Here is a 15,192-nt window from a genome sequence, read left to right as displayed (position 1 = left end):
GTGTGTGTGTGTGTGTGTGTGTGTGTGTGTGTGTGTGTGTGTGTGTGTAGGGGGACCTAGAGAAGGTGACAGAATTGGAAGGAATTTGGTGAGAGCAGGCTGATAAGGGAGAGAGTGGTTTCTCTCAATTATAGCTGAGGCATCCAAGGTCACACAAAGAAATATAAATGGGATTTGAACTTGGTTCTGTCCAATCTCCGATTCTTTCTAGTACATCATGCCTTTTCCCTGTTAGTCATCAAATTATGCTTAAATTATTATTACTTTGATCTTCACTGGCAGTTTCTTTGTCATGAAATCCTTTTGTATTTTCTTTCAGATGCGTTGCTGTTTTATTTATAAAAATGAGTTGCTGTGCATGCCTTCAACATCATCTCTGTCTTGTTTTTCAGTGTGCCAACATTCCAGAACCTTCCTGAAGAGATACTCAGTAAGCTTGCTGACGTCCTTGAAGAGGTAATTGTTTTTAGCCCTTGACCTTTTTGAGATGGGACTCAGCCCATCACAGCTGTGCAATAAGTCACAAACTGCAGAGAGCCCTTTTAAATTTTTTTGAGCACTGACATGAGCTATATATTTGGCTTCAAATAAAAAGCAGCTCAGTATATCTGACATTTATACACAGTTAGAAATATGCAAATCATCGTAACTATAGAGGGAGAAAAACTTTTTGCTCTGGCAAACATATTGTTACTTTGACTTCCAAGAATGGGAGACTGCGTATTTATCTCTTATTTCAGTTGGTGTAAAGCAAGATTGTAATAATTGCTACTCTGAAGCTTCAGATTAGCAAATTTATAACAGGAATTAGCAGTTGGGTACATACTTTATTAGCATATGAGCATATTTTACACACGTAATTGTATGCCTGAATGTGAAAGTGTCACTGTTACTTACTTTTCACAGAACCTATAAAGCATAAGAAATATTGAAGCAGGAAAAAGAGAGGAGGTTTATACAAGCAGTGTCTTGAGTGAACACAAGGGGATAGGGTCCCTAGTGCCTATAGAGACAGAGAAGGCAGAGTATCTGGGCACATATGCAGATGGGGGTGGGGACTGATGGAGTGGTTGGCACTCTGCCAAACCTGTTCTGATATCTTCTATTTTCTCTGTAATCTAGAAAGCAAGGTCATCAACTGAGGATGAGGATGGGGTAGAGGTCTGAGAGGTTTGAAGACAGAGGAGAAGGTATGAGAAAAATGGAAAAGGGGATAGACTAGGAAGACACAGTATGACAGTTACCATTCAGGCCCTGTTTGATGTTACCAATCCCTAATCGCAGTTAAACAGGCAAAAAGAGTTCTTTCAGGATGTACGATAGGAGAGAGCGATCAAACTCCACTCTGCTGGGCCAAAAGGTGGGAGGATTTTTAAGCACTGGAGTGAGCTGGTGGAAAAGTACTCCAGTAGGGGTGTTACCAGAAAGTAGGTTCTTGTCTCAGAAAGAATTCAGAGATGAGATGGAAGTCAAGAAAGCAAAGTGAGGATTTATTAAGCAATAGTAAGCTCTCAAGGGGGGAGCTGGCAGACTCAGGGAAACAGCCACCCTGAGTTTCTTTGGCAAGCTGGTTATATGGGGTGTGAAAATGATTGGGCAGAAGATTCACTGAGGAGGGAGGGGTTTGGGCTCGTATTCACTGATTTTCATCCCAGCTCCACCTTCCCGAGGGGAGGAGGGATTTTTGTCCTTATTTAGTCTTGATTGGAAATGTCATGGTGTCAGTGCATGATGGGAAATTCTTATCTACAAGGTTAATTTTATTGTAATGAGGGCATAATGGACAAAAAGTTACATTCGGAATGCCGGAGATTCCTGCCTTTTCCCGCCTTCCTTTGTCTCCAGGACCCCTGTTGTTCACAAGGTGTATGGTTTCCTGCCACGTGGCCCACGCCCCCCTTTCTTTGCTCATATCTCGCTATCTACCTTTTCTAACAGTGGTTCTCCAGTAGGGAGGAGGTTGGTCAATGTGACTCGTTCATCTGTGCTTGCTGATTGCCCCTTCTGGAAGTTAGGCTCCTAGCCACCCATAGAGACTGGGAGATAGAGGCGCTATCTTCTTCTTGATTACTTTTCTAAGGAATGGCTCCTAGGTCCTTGAGAAAGACATTCCTGACCTGTAAAACAACCGGTGCCAACAGCCTGGAAGAAGATTTGCATCTCAAACAGTTGAAAACTTTCTAAAGTAAATGCTCCAAGAAAAGGGAGATCAGGAGCCTAGTGTCAGGAAGAAGGCTGTCTAAAGTTTAGTCAAAGTGACGGAACCCTTAAGTCTGTCTTGGTTACCAGCCCATTTCTATGTTTTTTCAGCCCCATTTGTTTGCCTGGATTCAAGTTCCAAGTAGACAGAGAATGGGATTTAACCGGGATTGGTATTTTGCCAGGAAAAGATGAGTGGTTGAAAGAGGGAATAGGGAGTTGCGGATGCATGTGAAGGAAGGATTGTAGCGACTGAACCTGGAATTTCGATTGTGCAAGAAGGGGAGCAAGGGCCAGTGAGTGACTGTGGGATCAATGGATTTTAGTCTCAGGAGGCTGAAGAATTTTTGGGGTTGTGCTATAACAGAGAGAAACTGGAAAGATACTGAAAACGTTTTTGTCTCTAGGTACTAACTATATACCAGTAATTATATGATCCATAGAACTTCAAAGGTTTATATCCACAAATTCTTAGTTTGAGTCTTATCACAGTGAGCTTTCCTAGGATTTATTGGTCCCCCTCATCTTATATGGGAACACATAGTAAAGCAGAAGTCACATTTGATTCCTATGTTCAAGTATAAAAGATTCATGAGCAAAAATACTGGCTGCATTTCTCTCTGAATGTGTCAACCACCGTACTTGCAACCTCTTTAAATGTAAAACTGCTTTTCCGAGTTCTTTTGTTTTTTGCTTTCCTTGTTGAGTATACTGAAGAACTCTCTGATGACCTTTTTCTTTTTCTTTTCACAAAATGAACTAAAGTACAAATTTACTGGCCCCAATCAAGCCCGTCCAAAATAAAATCAAATCCCATGAAATCCTTTCATCATTTTCTTTCTTTTCCACAGCTGTGGAAGCATTTGCTATGTTTTGCAAAACAATAGCCATAGCTCTATAAATAACTCTGACCAAAGAAATATTTTAGTATTTTATGTCAGATTTTCTAATCAGAAGATGCCTTCATCTGTGTTATACGAGCCACAGTACAGTCTATAGCAAAGCTGCATGAAAATAGAAACACATGATTAAGTGCCCACACATTTGTTTTGAAGACATACACAAGTGAAGTAAACAGACAAAATATGAGGTAGACATATGAATATACTAACCAGTGCATGAACGTGTTCAACTCAAGGTGAATAAACAAGCACAGTGAGAAATTAGATTAATTTATGTATGAGATAGAGTGAAGCAAATTTGGAAGAACAAAAGCAATACCAGTGTCACATAACATTAAAGGGAAATTTGCTTGCATAATAAATGAGCTTTTTTCCCTACAACATCTACAAGAAAATGAAAGGATCCCAGATTATTTTGAAAAGAAGACAGTATAATCGTTGCATTTAACAAAGAACTTTGCAGCCTTGTTTGTTTAACAAATATTTATGGAGCATCTGCCACTTGCCAGTAATTATTCCAAACTCTGGGGATTCAGGGCCTTGTCCTCCCAAATCATATGTTCCATTGGAAAGTACAGATGAGAATTAAGGAAAATAGCAGCAAAATGGCATCAAGTGAGATGGCCACACTGTATTGGTTTACTAAGGCAAGACCTCTCTGGGGAAGGTGGTATTGAAGCTGAGATCGAAATGCAGATATGGGATGCCATGTGTACAGGACAGAGGGAAGAGAAGGCATAAGGTCCTAAACTAGGAATGAGTCTTCTGTCCTTAAGGAACAGAAAAAAGGTTTATAGTAGGGTGAGATGAGGCTAGAGAAAATAGGCGAGGCCAGATGGCAGACGGCTTTGCCAGTTGTGGTAAGGAGTTGTGATAAGGTTTTTGTTCTCAGTGCAGTGGGAAGATTTTGAGGGTTCTAAGCCATAAAAATGACATGATCTGGGTTATATTTTAATGATATTTCTCTGTGAGAAGAATGGATTATAGAGGCACAGACCAATTATTTAGATAAAATAGCCCAGGTGAGGTTAGATGTTTGTATGTTGATTTACTTTCTTATGGACTATTTCATTCCTTGTATTCATTATGAAGCAATACTCCCAGCATAAGGGAGAAGAAAATGAAAGAATAGGGACAAGGTAGTCAAGGACTGAGAGAGAGAAAAAAATTTAAGCAGACAGAGGAATGAACATAATGTTATTGGTAAAGTGATTTAGGAGGGTACATGTGACTGGAGGACAAATAAATGATGCTTGCAGCATCCTATTTTAAAGCTGAAAGAGAAACCAGTATATAAGTCATTTCTGCCATTGCCCATCCCACTCCCACTTACCCCCTTCCATAATTTCTAGTGTAGATGTACCCATTTATGTGTTCTTGTTTATGAGATCATAAAACAGAAACACATATCCTTATTCTTAGTGTAGCAATTCAGTGCCCTTTTCTCCGTTTCCTTTATATCACATAGTACAAATATTTCCTTTCTATATTAAATCTCTCATGCCTTTTTCAGGAACATAGGAAAGTTTTCTCTAGTTAGTTTGAGAAGTTGCGTTTACACATAGGTATAAAGAGGTTCTTGGCCAAAGGTCTATTCACATAAAGAGCAACAATCCCAGCACTTTTTTAGGTTGTGTTTTGCAAGACAAATTGAAGTACAGGGCTGAGAATAATTGATTAATTATTGAATAATTGATTCAGTAATTATTCACCTTCATTCTCACCATAGTATGTTCTTCTCATCTCATATCTGACTCAGATTAAGTCTTAATAAATACCAGAGATCATTTTAAGAGCTTCAGAGTTGATTTGCTAGGGAAGCCATTTTATAGTTTGTAAATTAAACTGTAAGAGAATTTTTAGGCACATGTAGGGAATAGCAAGGTCTGACTTGATAAACTGGTTTCATTAACCTCTATACTATCCTGTATAGTACAGTGAAAACTATTTTGAATGAATTAGTCAAATATTGGAATCTATTCTGAAAGCCTAGGAAGTACTTATGTGTAAAAGAAAAGAGCTGTGAAATTATAAAAAGGATCTAATCTTTTTTCTTACTATAGCAACCTAACACACTTTCCTTCTTCCTTTATGTACACATAATTAGTTTCTATAGATGAATTACATTGTTCAGATGGATGGAACAACCCGTAGCTAATCTCCGCCTGAGAAATAGCTCCCTTCAGTGATTACCTACCCAAACACAATGGGGAAAAGTCACTGTAAATAAACTCATTGTCTAATACATATCCACATATCAGGGCTGTAGTGACATCTTTAAAAGAAATGATGAAGAAAAACATTTTCTTATAGAGAGGCAGAGTAGAGATTTACCTATTATGTCACATAGGAGCTTGAAAATTAATTTGGGAAGGAGTTATGCTTTCACAAATAAGGGTGAAAATGTTTAGATAACTCAAGGAAAATTGAAAATGTCAGATTGAAGAACCAAATTAAGCCAACAAATTCACTTTTTACCACTGGTGTAGCTCATTTTTCCTTCATATGAATAGAAGTGGGACATGGGTGCTATATTTAAATCTGATTTTTAAATGGAAAATAAAGCGTATGAGAACCACTTCTTTGCTTATATTGAAATCTGTTTCATGTCCAATTCTCTCATTAAAACATTGGATTTAGTTGTCTTAGAATGAAAAATACCTCTGCTTCACCAGCTTTTTAAGAGCTCTATGCCTTTGGGTCTGCAACTTTATATGATTGGATCTTGGACACATTTGAGCCTAAATAATGGGTTGTTTTGGTTTGTGTCCCTAGATGGGGCATTTATATTTTCATTTGGGGATATTTATACTATTATGGCCCTGACAATATCTTAGACAAATAATACTCATTAGACTTTTTGAAATATTAAGAGGGACATGATGAGAAAAATAGAAAAAAGGCAAGGAAAGAAAGCTTTTTTCATCTTGATAATATGGTAAGAAGCAAATATCAGATTACTGTCCAGGGATCATCATTGGAAAAGGAGGTTAACGTAACACAGGCAATTTTGGTTACTGGAAGGTACCCCAGGGCTGATTAAATGTGCATTGTTTTAGCCGTGCAACAGTTCCTTGGTGTTACCATGTCATGTTGACATTTTCCCAGATTCCTTTGCATTCTCTCCAATTGTGAGTAATACAAGGGAAAAGTCCTGTACTTGATGAGTTACTGGAGTGCTGTGAAGCTCTCTCTTTTTATCATTCTAAACAGACCTAGACTCTCTGGGAAAGAAATTGATGGAGTAGACAGGAACATTATTGGTTCTCTTTGAAATCTGTTGTTATGGCTAAACTTTTTCTTCCCTTCCTTTAGGTTTGGCTCTTGCTATTCAAAGCCAAGCTGGAGGGAATTTAAAGAACAGTTCTTTCCCAATTGCTCTGGACTGAAGGACTCTGAATTTGGAAAATTATCTGTTTAGATCTCCCTGGTTCCTTTGGGTCTTCCCATCTGTGGGGCAAATGGCTGCTTCTGAAGGAGAAAGAAGTAGAAGGGTGTGTGTGTGTGTATTTTGTGGCAGGGTGGAGAGATTAAAACGTAAAGACACACTCTCAGTTTAATATTAATATCTGCACATCTTATTCTATTATAGAAGTAAATGTGGAATGGGAGAACATGTTTGCAAATCATATATATGATAAGGGAGTTGTATTAGTCAGAGTTCTCCAGAGAAAACAGAACCAATAGGATGTGTATGTATGTATGTATGTGTGTGTGTGTGTATATATATATATATATATATATATAAGATTTATTTTAAGGAATTGGCTTGTGTTATTGTGGAGGCTGGCCAGTTCAAAATCTACAGAATGGGCTGGCAGGCTGGAGACCGTAGAAGAGCTGATGTTGCAGTTCAAGTCCAATGGCCATCTGCTGGCAGAATTCCTTCTTGCTTGGGGAAGGTCAGTCTTTGTTCTATTAAGATCTTCATTTGACTGGATGAGGCCCACCCACATTATAGAAGGTAATCCACTTTACTCAAAATCCATCAATTTAAATGTTAATCTTGTCTCAAAGTTCACTGGTTTAAATGTTAATCTTATCACCCCCACACAAAAATCCAGAATGCCGTAATGTTTGACCAAATGTCTGAGCACTATGGGCCAGATAAGTTGACACATAAAATTAATTATCACAAGACTTGTATCTAGAATATATAAAGAATACTTACAACTGAGTGAATTTTAAAAAGTTTAAAAATAAATAAACAGGGACTTCCCTGGTGGCGCAGTGGTTAGGAATCCACCTGCTAATGCAGGGGACATGGGTTCAAGTCCTGGTCCGGGAAGATCCCACATGCCCCGGAGCAACTAAGCCCTGTGTGCCACAACTACTGAGCCTGCGCACCTAGAGCCCGTGCTCTGCAACAAGACAAGCCACCGCAATGAGAAGCCCGCGCATCACAACAAAGAGCAGCCCCCCCCCTCACTGCAACTAGAGAAAGCCCACAAGCAGCAACGAAGACCCAAGACAGCCATAAATAAACAAACAAATTTTAAAAAAATGAGTGAATAGATGTTTTCCCAAAGGAGATGCACAAAAAACCAGTAAGTACACGTTCCATGTTAATAGTCATTAGGAAAATGAAAATCAAAACCATAATTACATACCACTTCATACCCACTAGGGTGGCTAGAATAAAAAAGACAGTGACAAATGTTGGTGAGGATATAGAGAAATTACCACTGTAGGATGTTGCTGGTGGGCTTGTAAAATGGTTCAGCTTCTTTGAAAAATGGTCTGTAACTTGATCTGTAAGCATTTATACAATTCATTCTCACCCTGAGCTTTCTACCTCTTTAAATTACATATTTTACTTATTTATATAACCTATTCCACATTCTACAAAATATTCAGTTTTTCATTTTTCTTCAGCTTTCTCACTTGAGTTGAACCAGTGGCCTTACACATGACAAAGACCCAAAATATCTAAACAGGTTGGAATAACAGGTGAGATCCACTAAGATGGTACCAGAGGAGAAAAGTATAGTTTTGCACATGATTAAAAAGAAAAAAATTCCAGAAGGATAGGATAGTGAAGACACGGCAGAGTATAGGCAATATTGCTGGAAACAATGGAAGAAAACAATTGAAGTAACTTAGAAATTTGCCTTGGAAAAGACTTTGCGGGAAGGTATTGGATTCCTTTTGTGTGTGTGTGTTTTTGTTTTTTTTTTTTGCTGTACGCGGGCCTCTCACTGTTGTGGCCTCTCCCGTTGCGGAGCACAGGCTCCGGACGCGCAGGCTCAGCGGCCATGGCTCACGGGCCCAGCTGCTCCGCGGCATGTGGGATCTTCCCGGACCGGGGCATGAACCCGTGTCCTCTGCATCGGCAGGCGGACTCTCAACCACTGCGCCACCAGGGAAGCCCTGGATTCCTTTTTAACTTAGTGGACACTATTTTCTGTGTTCAGAAGATGGGGAGCTCCATCTCTAAAAATAGACTGGACGAATAATTTAACCCATCATTGATGAATCAGGGTAACAGCAGTTTCTGCCTCTTGTGATATTGCTGTGGGTTTTAAATTGAAGAACTAATGTAAAACCATTAAATATGCAAACATAATTTCAGATGTCCATCAGCAGTGCTTACCAAACCCTTTCACAAATTGACACATACAGAAAATGTTTATCCTGCACACATACTGAGGTTAACAAAACTCCTTATGGCTGGAGGTGACTGGTCAGGCTGTCCCAAGTCCTACTGGGCTCTCCGTCTGAAGGGCGGAGCAGGCATTTTGTAATGTCTGGAGACATCTATGGTGCTTATAATATTGAGTGAGGGTAACAGAGGGCTGCCACTGGCCTCTAGTGGATAAAAGCCAGGATGCTACTAAACATTCTACAGTGCATAGAACAGCTTTACAACGACCATTCAGCCCCAAATGTCAATAGTGCTGAGACTGGGAAATTCTGCTATAGGGTAGATATGACAGCAGTTGGGAAACACTGCTAAAAGTATGAAGGAAATAAAATAAGGTAATATGGTAGAGATGGCCAAGGACAGGGGGACTACTTTAGCTAGGGTGGTTAGGAAAGTTATATCTGAAGAGGTGACTGAGTTGACAGCCACTGCAAATATCACAGATGGCAAAGTATAGTACAAAATGTTAAGTATGAACAGAAATCATACATATTTGAAAAGCTACAGGGTGAAAGAGATTAGTTAGGATGTTGTAGGTACTTAAGCATTGATTTGGTGCTTGAACAACATTGACTTTCAGCTTCTGCCTAACTCTAAGATTCTGTATGATCACATTCTCAACAGAGACTCTTCTAGTTCTGAGCCTCAGTCATTTTCATTTCTCTCCCTTTAGGGACTTCCTTCTCCTATATCTCCTAGATCTATTTAGTTATCATTATATATAAGAAATAAGCGCTTGTCCATTGCTTTAAGTTGGTCTCTAGTTTTGTGAAGTTTTACCACTTTAGATTGTAAGTTCTGTATAAGGCTATTACTATGTTGGTATTTCTTTTCACTGGGTACTTGTAAGCAGTTGAGAAAAGCAACAGTAATACCTTCAACTTACTAAGCCTAACTCTGTGCCAGGCTAAGGGCATCTGTTTAAAACCCTCTGAGGTAACTACTATGACAGTTGACCCTTGAACAGCAGCAGGGGTTGGGGCACTGACCCTCCACACAATCGAAACTCCACGTATAACTTTTCAGTCGGTCCTTGTATCTGTGGATGTGGAACCACAGGTTCAACCAACTTCAGATCACTTAATACTGTAGTTCATATTCAGTGAAAGAAATCTACATGTAAGTGGACCCTCACAGTTCAAACCCATGTTGTTCAAGGGTCAGCTGTACTTTTACTATTCCCAGTTTATAGCTGGGGGAACTGAGGCTCTGGTAATACAGCTAATGGGGAAGTAGTTTACTCCATCCAGTCTGAAGCTGGAATTGGTATCTTTTATTCCTATGCTGTATTACATCTTGAAAATTTGTAGCATAAATGAAAAATTTATCCCATCCCCCACTCTTTTTTTTTAATGTAAATAGATGTTTCCTTCTGAAAAGGTTTACTTGACTGTCCCCTCCCACCTCCCCTGGGAGTAATTAATTTTTTCCCAGTCAGCATTTTTAATTTGTTACGACAGGAATCCATTTTATGCCTTCAACCAACTTTGAAACAAGCCATTTCTAGTCATTTTATCATCAGGATATGTATGTTTTGCTTTATGCTGCCAGTAATTCATTGAAACGTATGTGCTCTGCAACTAGGAAACCAATCTGTAATAAATCAACTTTCTAGAAAACATTTGTAGAGTGCTTGAAGTGGTTGCCATATAAGAATATATAAGCCTGCTTGGTACTTGTGGTTCACTCCCCTTTGTGGGGTTTGTAAACAAATAGTGAATTTGTGTGAAAGTATGAATTAGTGGCTCGTCTTTAGCATAAGTGTGAGATCCTATTTACAAAATGCTAGTTGATAGTATTGGAGCAGATCATGATAAACCTTGAATTCCTTTTACAGAGCAGAGTGATAAACATCTGGTCTGAATTAGACAAACTTCTCTGATTAAAAGAAAGCATGACCCAAGATTTTCAACTTTTTTTTTTTTTTTTTTTAATCTGAGGCATCTTTGTAGCTGCCAAAAAAAACTAGTTCAGGGGCTTGTACACAGTTGGCATCCGAGACATAAATCATTGAAGAATAGAAGCCCACTTACACTTAACAGTAAGAAGCTAAAGATAAGAAAACCGGTTGGGCTTTCAGTTTTAGTCACAAAATACAAAGCTTGTCTGGGCTGGAGAGAGCTACCAAACAGCTTAGAGCAGGGGGTAAAGTGGGCATTCAGTTCCAAGTCTCCCCAAAGCCTTTGGCTGCATGTCCCCACACCACCCCCCCCGCCCCAGCCCCCTGCGAGAATCCACTGCAAGTCAACCTACCACCCCTGCAGAGAAGGAATCATGCAGTTTCTTAGGCCAGTGGCTACAAGGCTGTTTCCTGGTAGATAAGGCTCTGAACCAGGGCAGGCAGTATATCAGGCATGAATGTACATCAGAAGCCAGTCAGTATTAATGAGGAGGGAACTGTGACCCACCAAGGCTTTAGTGAGATTGCAGCTGTATAGAAAAGTCCTGTGTGTTTCATGTCCTGTATGTGCCCTTAATTACTATGAGATTCTATAAGTGAGCTTTTCTTAGCTCTCTGGGAAGGCTTACCATTCATTTTATTACTTACAACAGAAAATTATTATTTTAATAAAGGTAGCATGTTTTGTTTTGTAAATAGGCTTGCAATGCAATGCTGTTCTGCCATTCTCTTTGCTTCATATGGCTTGTGCAAATTACTTTACATTTCCAAGAATCATTAGTTATAGTGAGCATGAGAGCAGTTGGGCTATCCCTGACTCCTTTTCTCTCTTCCAAAGATGTTCTTTAAAATCAAGTCTTTCTTTTGAGAAGCTTGCCTTGACTGACTCTGCCTTATCTTATTTGTTGATCCCTTAATTCTTTTATAGTTTGTGCTTCAGAATCATATACTTGCTCCTATATTGCCTGAAACTTGTCTTTTTCCCAATTTTCTCTAAATACCTTAAGGGTAGGATATGTCTCAGCTTATATCCCGAGTTTCCAGCAGAGCAAGGATTTGCATAAGAATTATGCCCCACATTTACTACATAACCAATGAATATTTGTTTTGTTTTGTTTTAAATAGTATTTTGAACAATCCTTTTTTTCAAAAAAATAAATTAATTTATTATTTTTGGCTATGTTGGGTCTTCGTTGCTGTGTGTGGGCTTTCTCTAGTTGCGGTGCGCGGGCTTCTCATTGCAGTGACTTCTCTTGTTTTGGAGCATGGGCTCCAGGTGCGTGGGCTTCAGTAGTTGCAGCACGCGGTCTCAGTAGTTGTGGCTTGCGGGCTCTAGAGCGCAGGCTCAGTAGTTGTGGTGCACGGGCTTAGCTGCTCCGCGGCATGCGGGATCTTCCCGGGCCAGGGCTTGAACCCATGTCCCCTGCATTGGCAGGTGGATTCTTAACCACTGCGCCACCAGGGAAGCCCAAATATTTGTTGAAGGAATAGTCTAAGTAGGTTTTCAGTAAATATGTGCTACATGAGTGACAGTGAATGAAACAGAACTGTTCTGTTGTACGTTTGGATGATATCACCACAACTAGACTGCAAATGTGGCAAGGATCAGGGCCATGCGTTCTGAAATACTGGAATTCATAAGTACTATCTGATGATATGGAGGTCGTAAGTAGAAGATTCCCAAGGACCCAAAATAAAGGTCAAAGACAGAGGGTGTGGAGAGCCAAGGGCTACAAGATCATGGAAAAGGAATAAGACTTATTTTTCTTCTATCAGATCTCTGGTCTCCCTTATTCATGTTAGGGAGATAAAACAAAGGCCAAACCTTTGGAAGCATATTCTAAAGAAGGGGAGCACTGATAAAGATGCTAACTAGGCACAGAGCTGAACTATTGTAGATTACTACTTGATAACAAGGGAATAAAAGCCTCTAGAAGCCATCTTCCCGGTTTCCTACAATTTCAGCTCAGTACTTGCTTATGGCAATCCCCCAATCTATAGGTTTACAGTGTACATATCTTTTCTCTCTTTTTACTTAGCTTCTCATCTAAAGAATAGAGATAGTTATCCTACATGTGTGCATACATACATTTATATATATATGTGTGTGTGTGTATACATACACACATACAGTTGTCCTTTGGTATCTGCAGGGGATTGGTTCCAGGACCCACCTTGGATACCAAGATCCATGGATACTCAAGTCCAATAGTCAGCCCTCCTTATTGGTGGTTCTATATCTGCAGATTCAGCCACCTTCGGATACTGTAATATTTATCGAAAACAATTCCCAGTATAAGTCGACCTGTACAGTTCAAACTCCTGTTGTTCAAAGGTCAATGGTGTGTGTGTATGTTGTATTTATATATCTCTATATATTTGTGATAATGCCTGGGTTTCAGTCTTGGCAACATGTTTTAATCCTGTTTCCACAATTAACTAGATATTTGGGCTTGAAAAGGTTACGTAACGTTCCTAAGTCCCAGTTTTCACTTCTGGAATATATAATAACAGTACTCACCTCATAGGATTGATTTCCCTTTTTATGTTTTTGAAACACCATTGTTTTTCTCATGAACATACTTTATTCCTCAGTTTCATGTTTATGGAGAAATTGAACAGAAAACATAAGGCGTTCTCATATACTCCCTTCTTTCCACTCACAGTTTACCCTATCGTTGGTATGGTACTTTTTCTTTCTTTTTTTTTTTTTTTTTTTTTTTTTTTTTTTTTTTTTTTTTTTTTTTACAATTGATGAACCAACATTGAAACATGACTATTAACTGAAGTCCATAGTTTACATTAAAGGGTTCTTTTTTGTGTGTTGTACTCTTTGGTGGGTCTTTTGTATTTTGACAAATACAGAATGGCATGTATCCACCATTACAGTATTGTGTATGATGTACAGTTTCACAGCCCTAAAATTCCCCTGTGCTCCACCTATTTATTCTGCCCTTCATTCCCCCTTTTTCTATATCTGTAGTTTAGATAATATAAATAATATTGTGTTTTTAATTTCAAATGCCTCTTGTTCATATGGTATATAGGAAATTAATTTACTTTTGTGTTTTAGCCTTATCACTTATTAGTTCCAGGAGTCTTTTTGTCAGTTATTTTGAATAGACAATTATGTAGCCTGTGAACAGTTTCATTTTTTCTTTCCCCATCTGTATATGTATATTTTTCTTAATATATTAGATAGGACTTCCAGTATGATGTTGAATAAGAGTGGTGAGAGGGAAAATCCTTATCTTATTCACCATGTTAGGAGAAAGGATCTAGTTTCTCATCATGGTGTATGCTTTTAACTGTAGGTTTCTCTACTCCTAGATTACCGAGAATCTGTTTTGTTTTTTCTTTTTCTTTCTTTCTTTTTTTTGGGGGGGGGGTCATGAATGGGTATTGGACTTTGTGAAATGCTTTTCTGTATATTATAATCATATGATTTATTTTTTATATACATTATTGGATTCAATTTGCTAATATTTTGTCTAGTTTTGATAATAGGGTGATGCAAGTATCAAAGAACGAGTTGGGAAGTGTTCCCTCTGCTTCTATTTCCTGGATCAGTTTCTGTAGAATTGGTATCATTTCTTTATTAAATGTTTGGTGGAATTTACCAAACATTTGGTGAACCCAGCTGCATCTGATGCTTTCTGTTTTAGAAAGTTAGTAACTACTGATTTCAATTTCCCTAATAGGTATAGGCCTATTCAGATAGTCTGTTTCTTCTCGTGTGAGTTTCGGCAGATTGAACCTTTCAAGCAATTGGTCCATTTTATCTATGTTATCAAATTAATGGCATAGAGCTATTTATAATATTTTTTATGATCCTTTTAATGTCCATGGGATCTTTAGTGATGTACCCTATTTAATTTCGGGTATTAGAAAGTTGTGTCTTCTCTTTTTTGTTAGTTAGGCTAGCTAGAGGCTTACAGATTTCATTGATTTTTTTCAAAGAATTAGCTTTTGGTTTCATTGATTTTTTTTTTCTATTGATTGCTTGTTTTCAATTTTATTGTTCTCTTCTCTAAATCTTATTTATTTTCTTCTGCTTACTTTGAATTTAATTTGCCCTTCTTTTTCTAGTCTCCTCCGGTGGAAGCTTAAATTACTGATTTTAGATCTCTCTTATTGACTGTATGCATTAAATTCTATAAATTTCGCTCTAAGCACTGCTTTCACGGCATCCTAGAAATTTAGATAGGTTGTAGTTTCATTTTCATTTAGACCAAAATAGTTTTTAATTTTTCTTGAGACTTCTTCTTTGAGCCATGTGCTGTTTAGAAGTGTATTGCTTAATCTCCACATTTTTGGAATTCTCAGCTAACTTTCTATTAGCTTCTAGTTTAATTCCACTATAAGTACATATTTTATATGATTTCTCTTCTTTTGAATTTGTTAAAGTGTGTTTTGTGCAGGAATGTGGTCTATCTTAGTGAATGTTCCATGTGACTTTTAGAAAAATGTGTATTCTGTTGTTGAATGAATTATTCAATAAATGTCAATTAGATCCACTTGACTGCTGGTACAGTTCAACTGTATAC

At 38.3% G+C, this 15,192-nt stretch overlaps 1 protein-coding gene across 2 annotated transcripts in view; it reads left to right on the top strand.

Moving 5' to 3' along the window:
* Positions 1 to 15,192, top strand: part of PRKG1 (protein kinase cGMP-dependent 1) — a 1,182,918-nt gene that overhangs the window by 858,122 nt on the left and 309,604 nt on the right. For both annotated transcript variants that reach the window (XM_027111907.1, XM_027111906.1), the window contains exon 5: positions 393 to 456. In XM_027111907.1, coding sequence (XP_026967708.1) covers positions 393 to 456 — 64 coding nt within the window. The remainder of the gene's footprint in view (positions 1 to 392; positions 457 to 15,192) is intronic.

This window comes from Aethalodelphis obliquidens, unplaced genomic scaffold (genome assembly GCF_003676395.1).
Source record: "Aethalodelphis obliquidens isolate GAN/ISIS:26980383/991018 unplaced genomic scaffold, ASM367639v1 scaffold11, whole genome shotgun sequence".
NCBI classification, from domain to species: Eukaryota; Metazoa; Chordata; class Mammalia; order Artiodactyla; family Delphinidae; genus Aethalodelphis; species Aethalodelphis obliquidens.
This window is presented reverse-complemented; position numbering and strand designations above follow the sequence as displayed.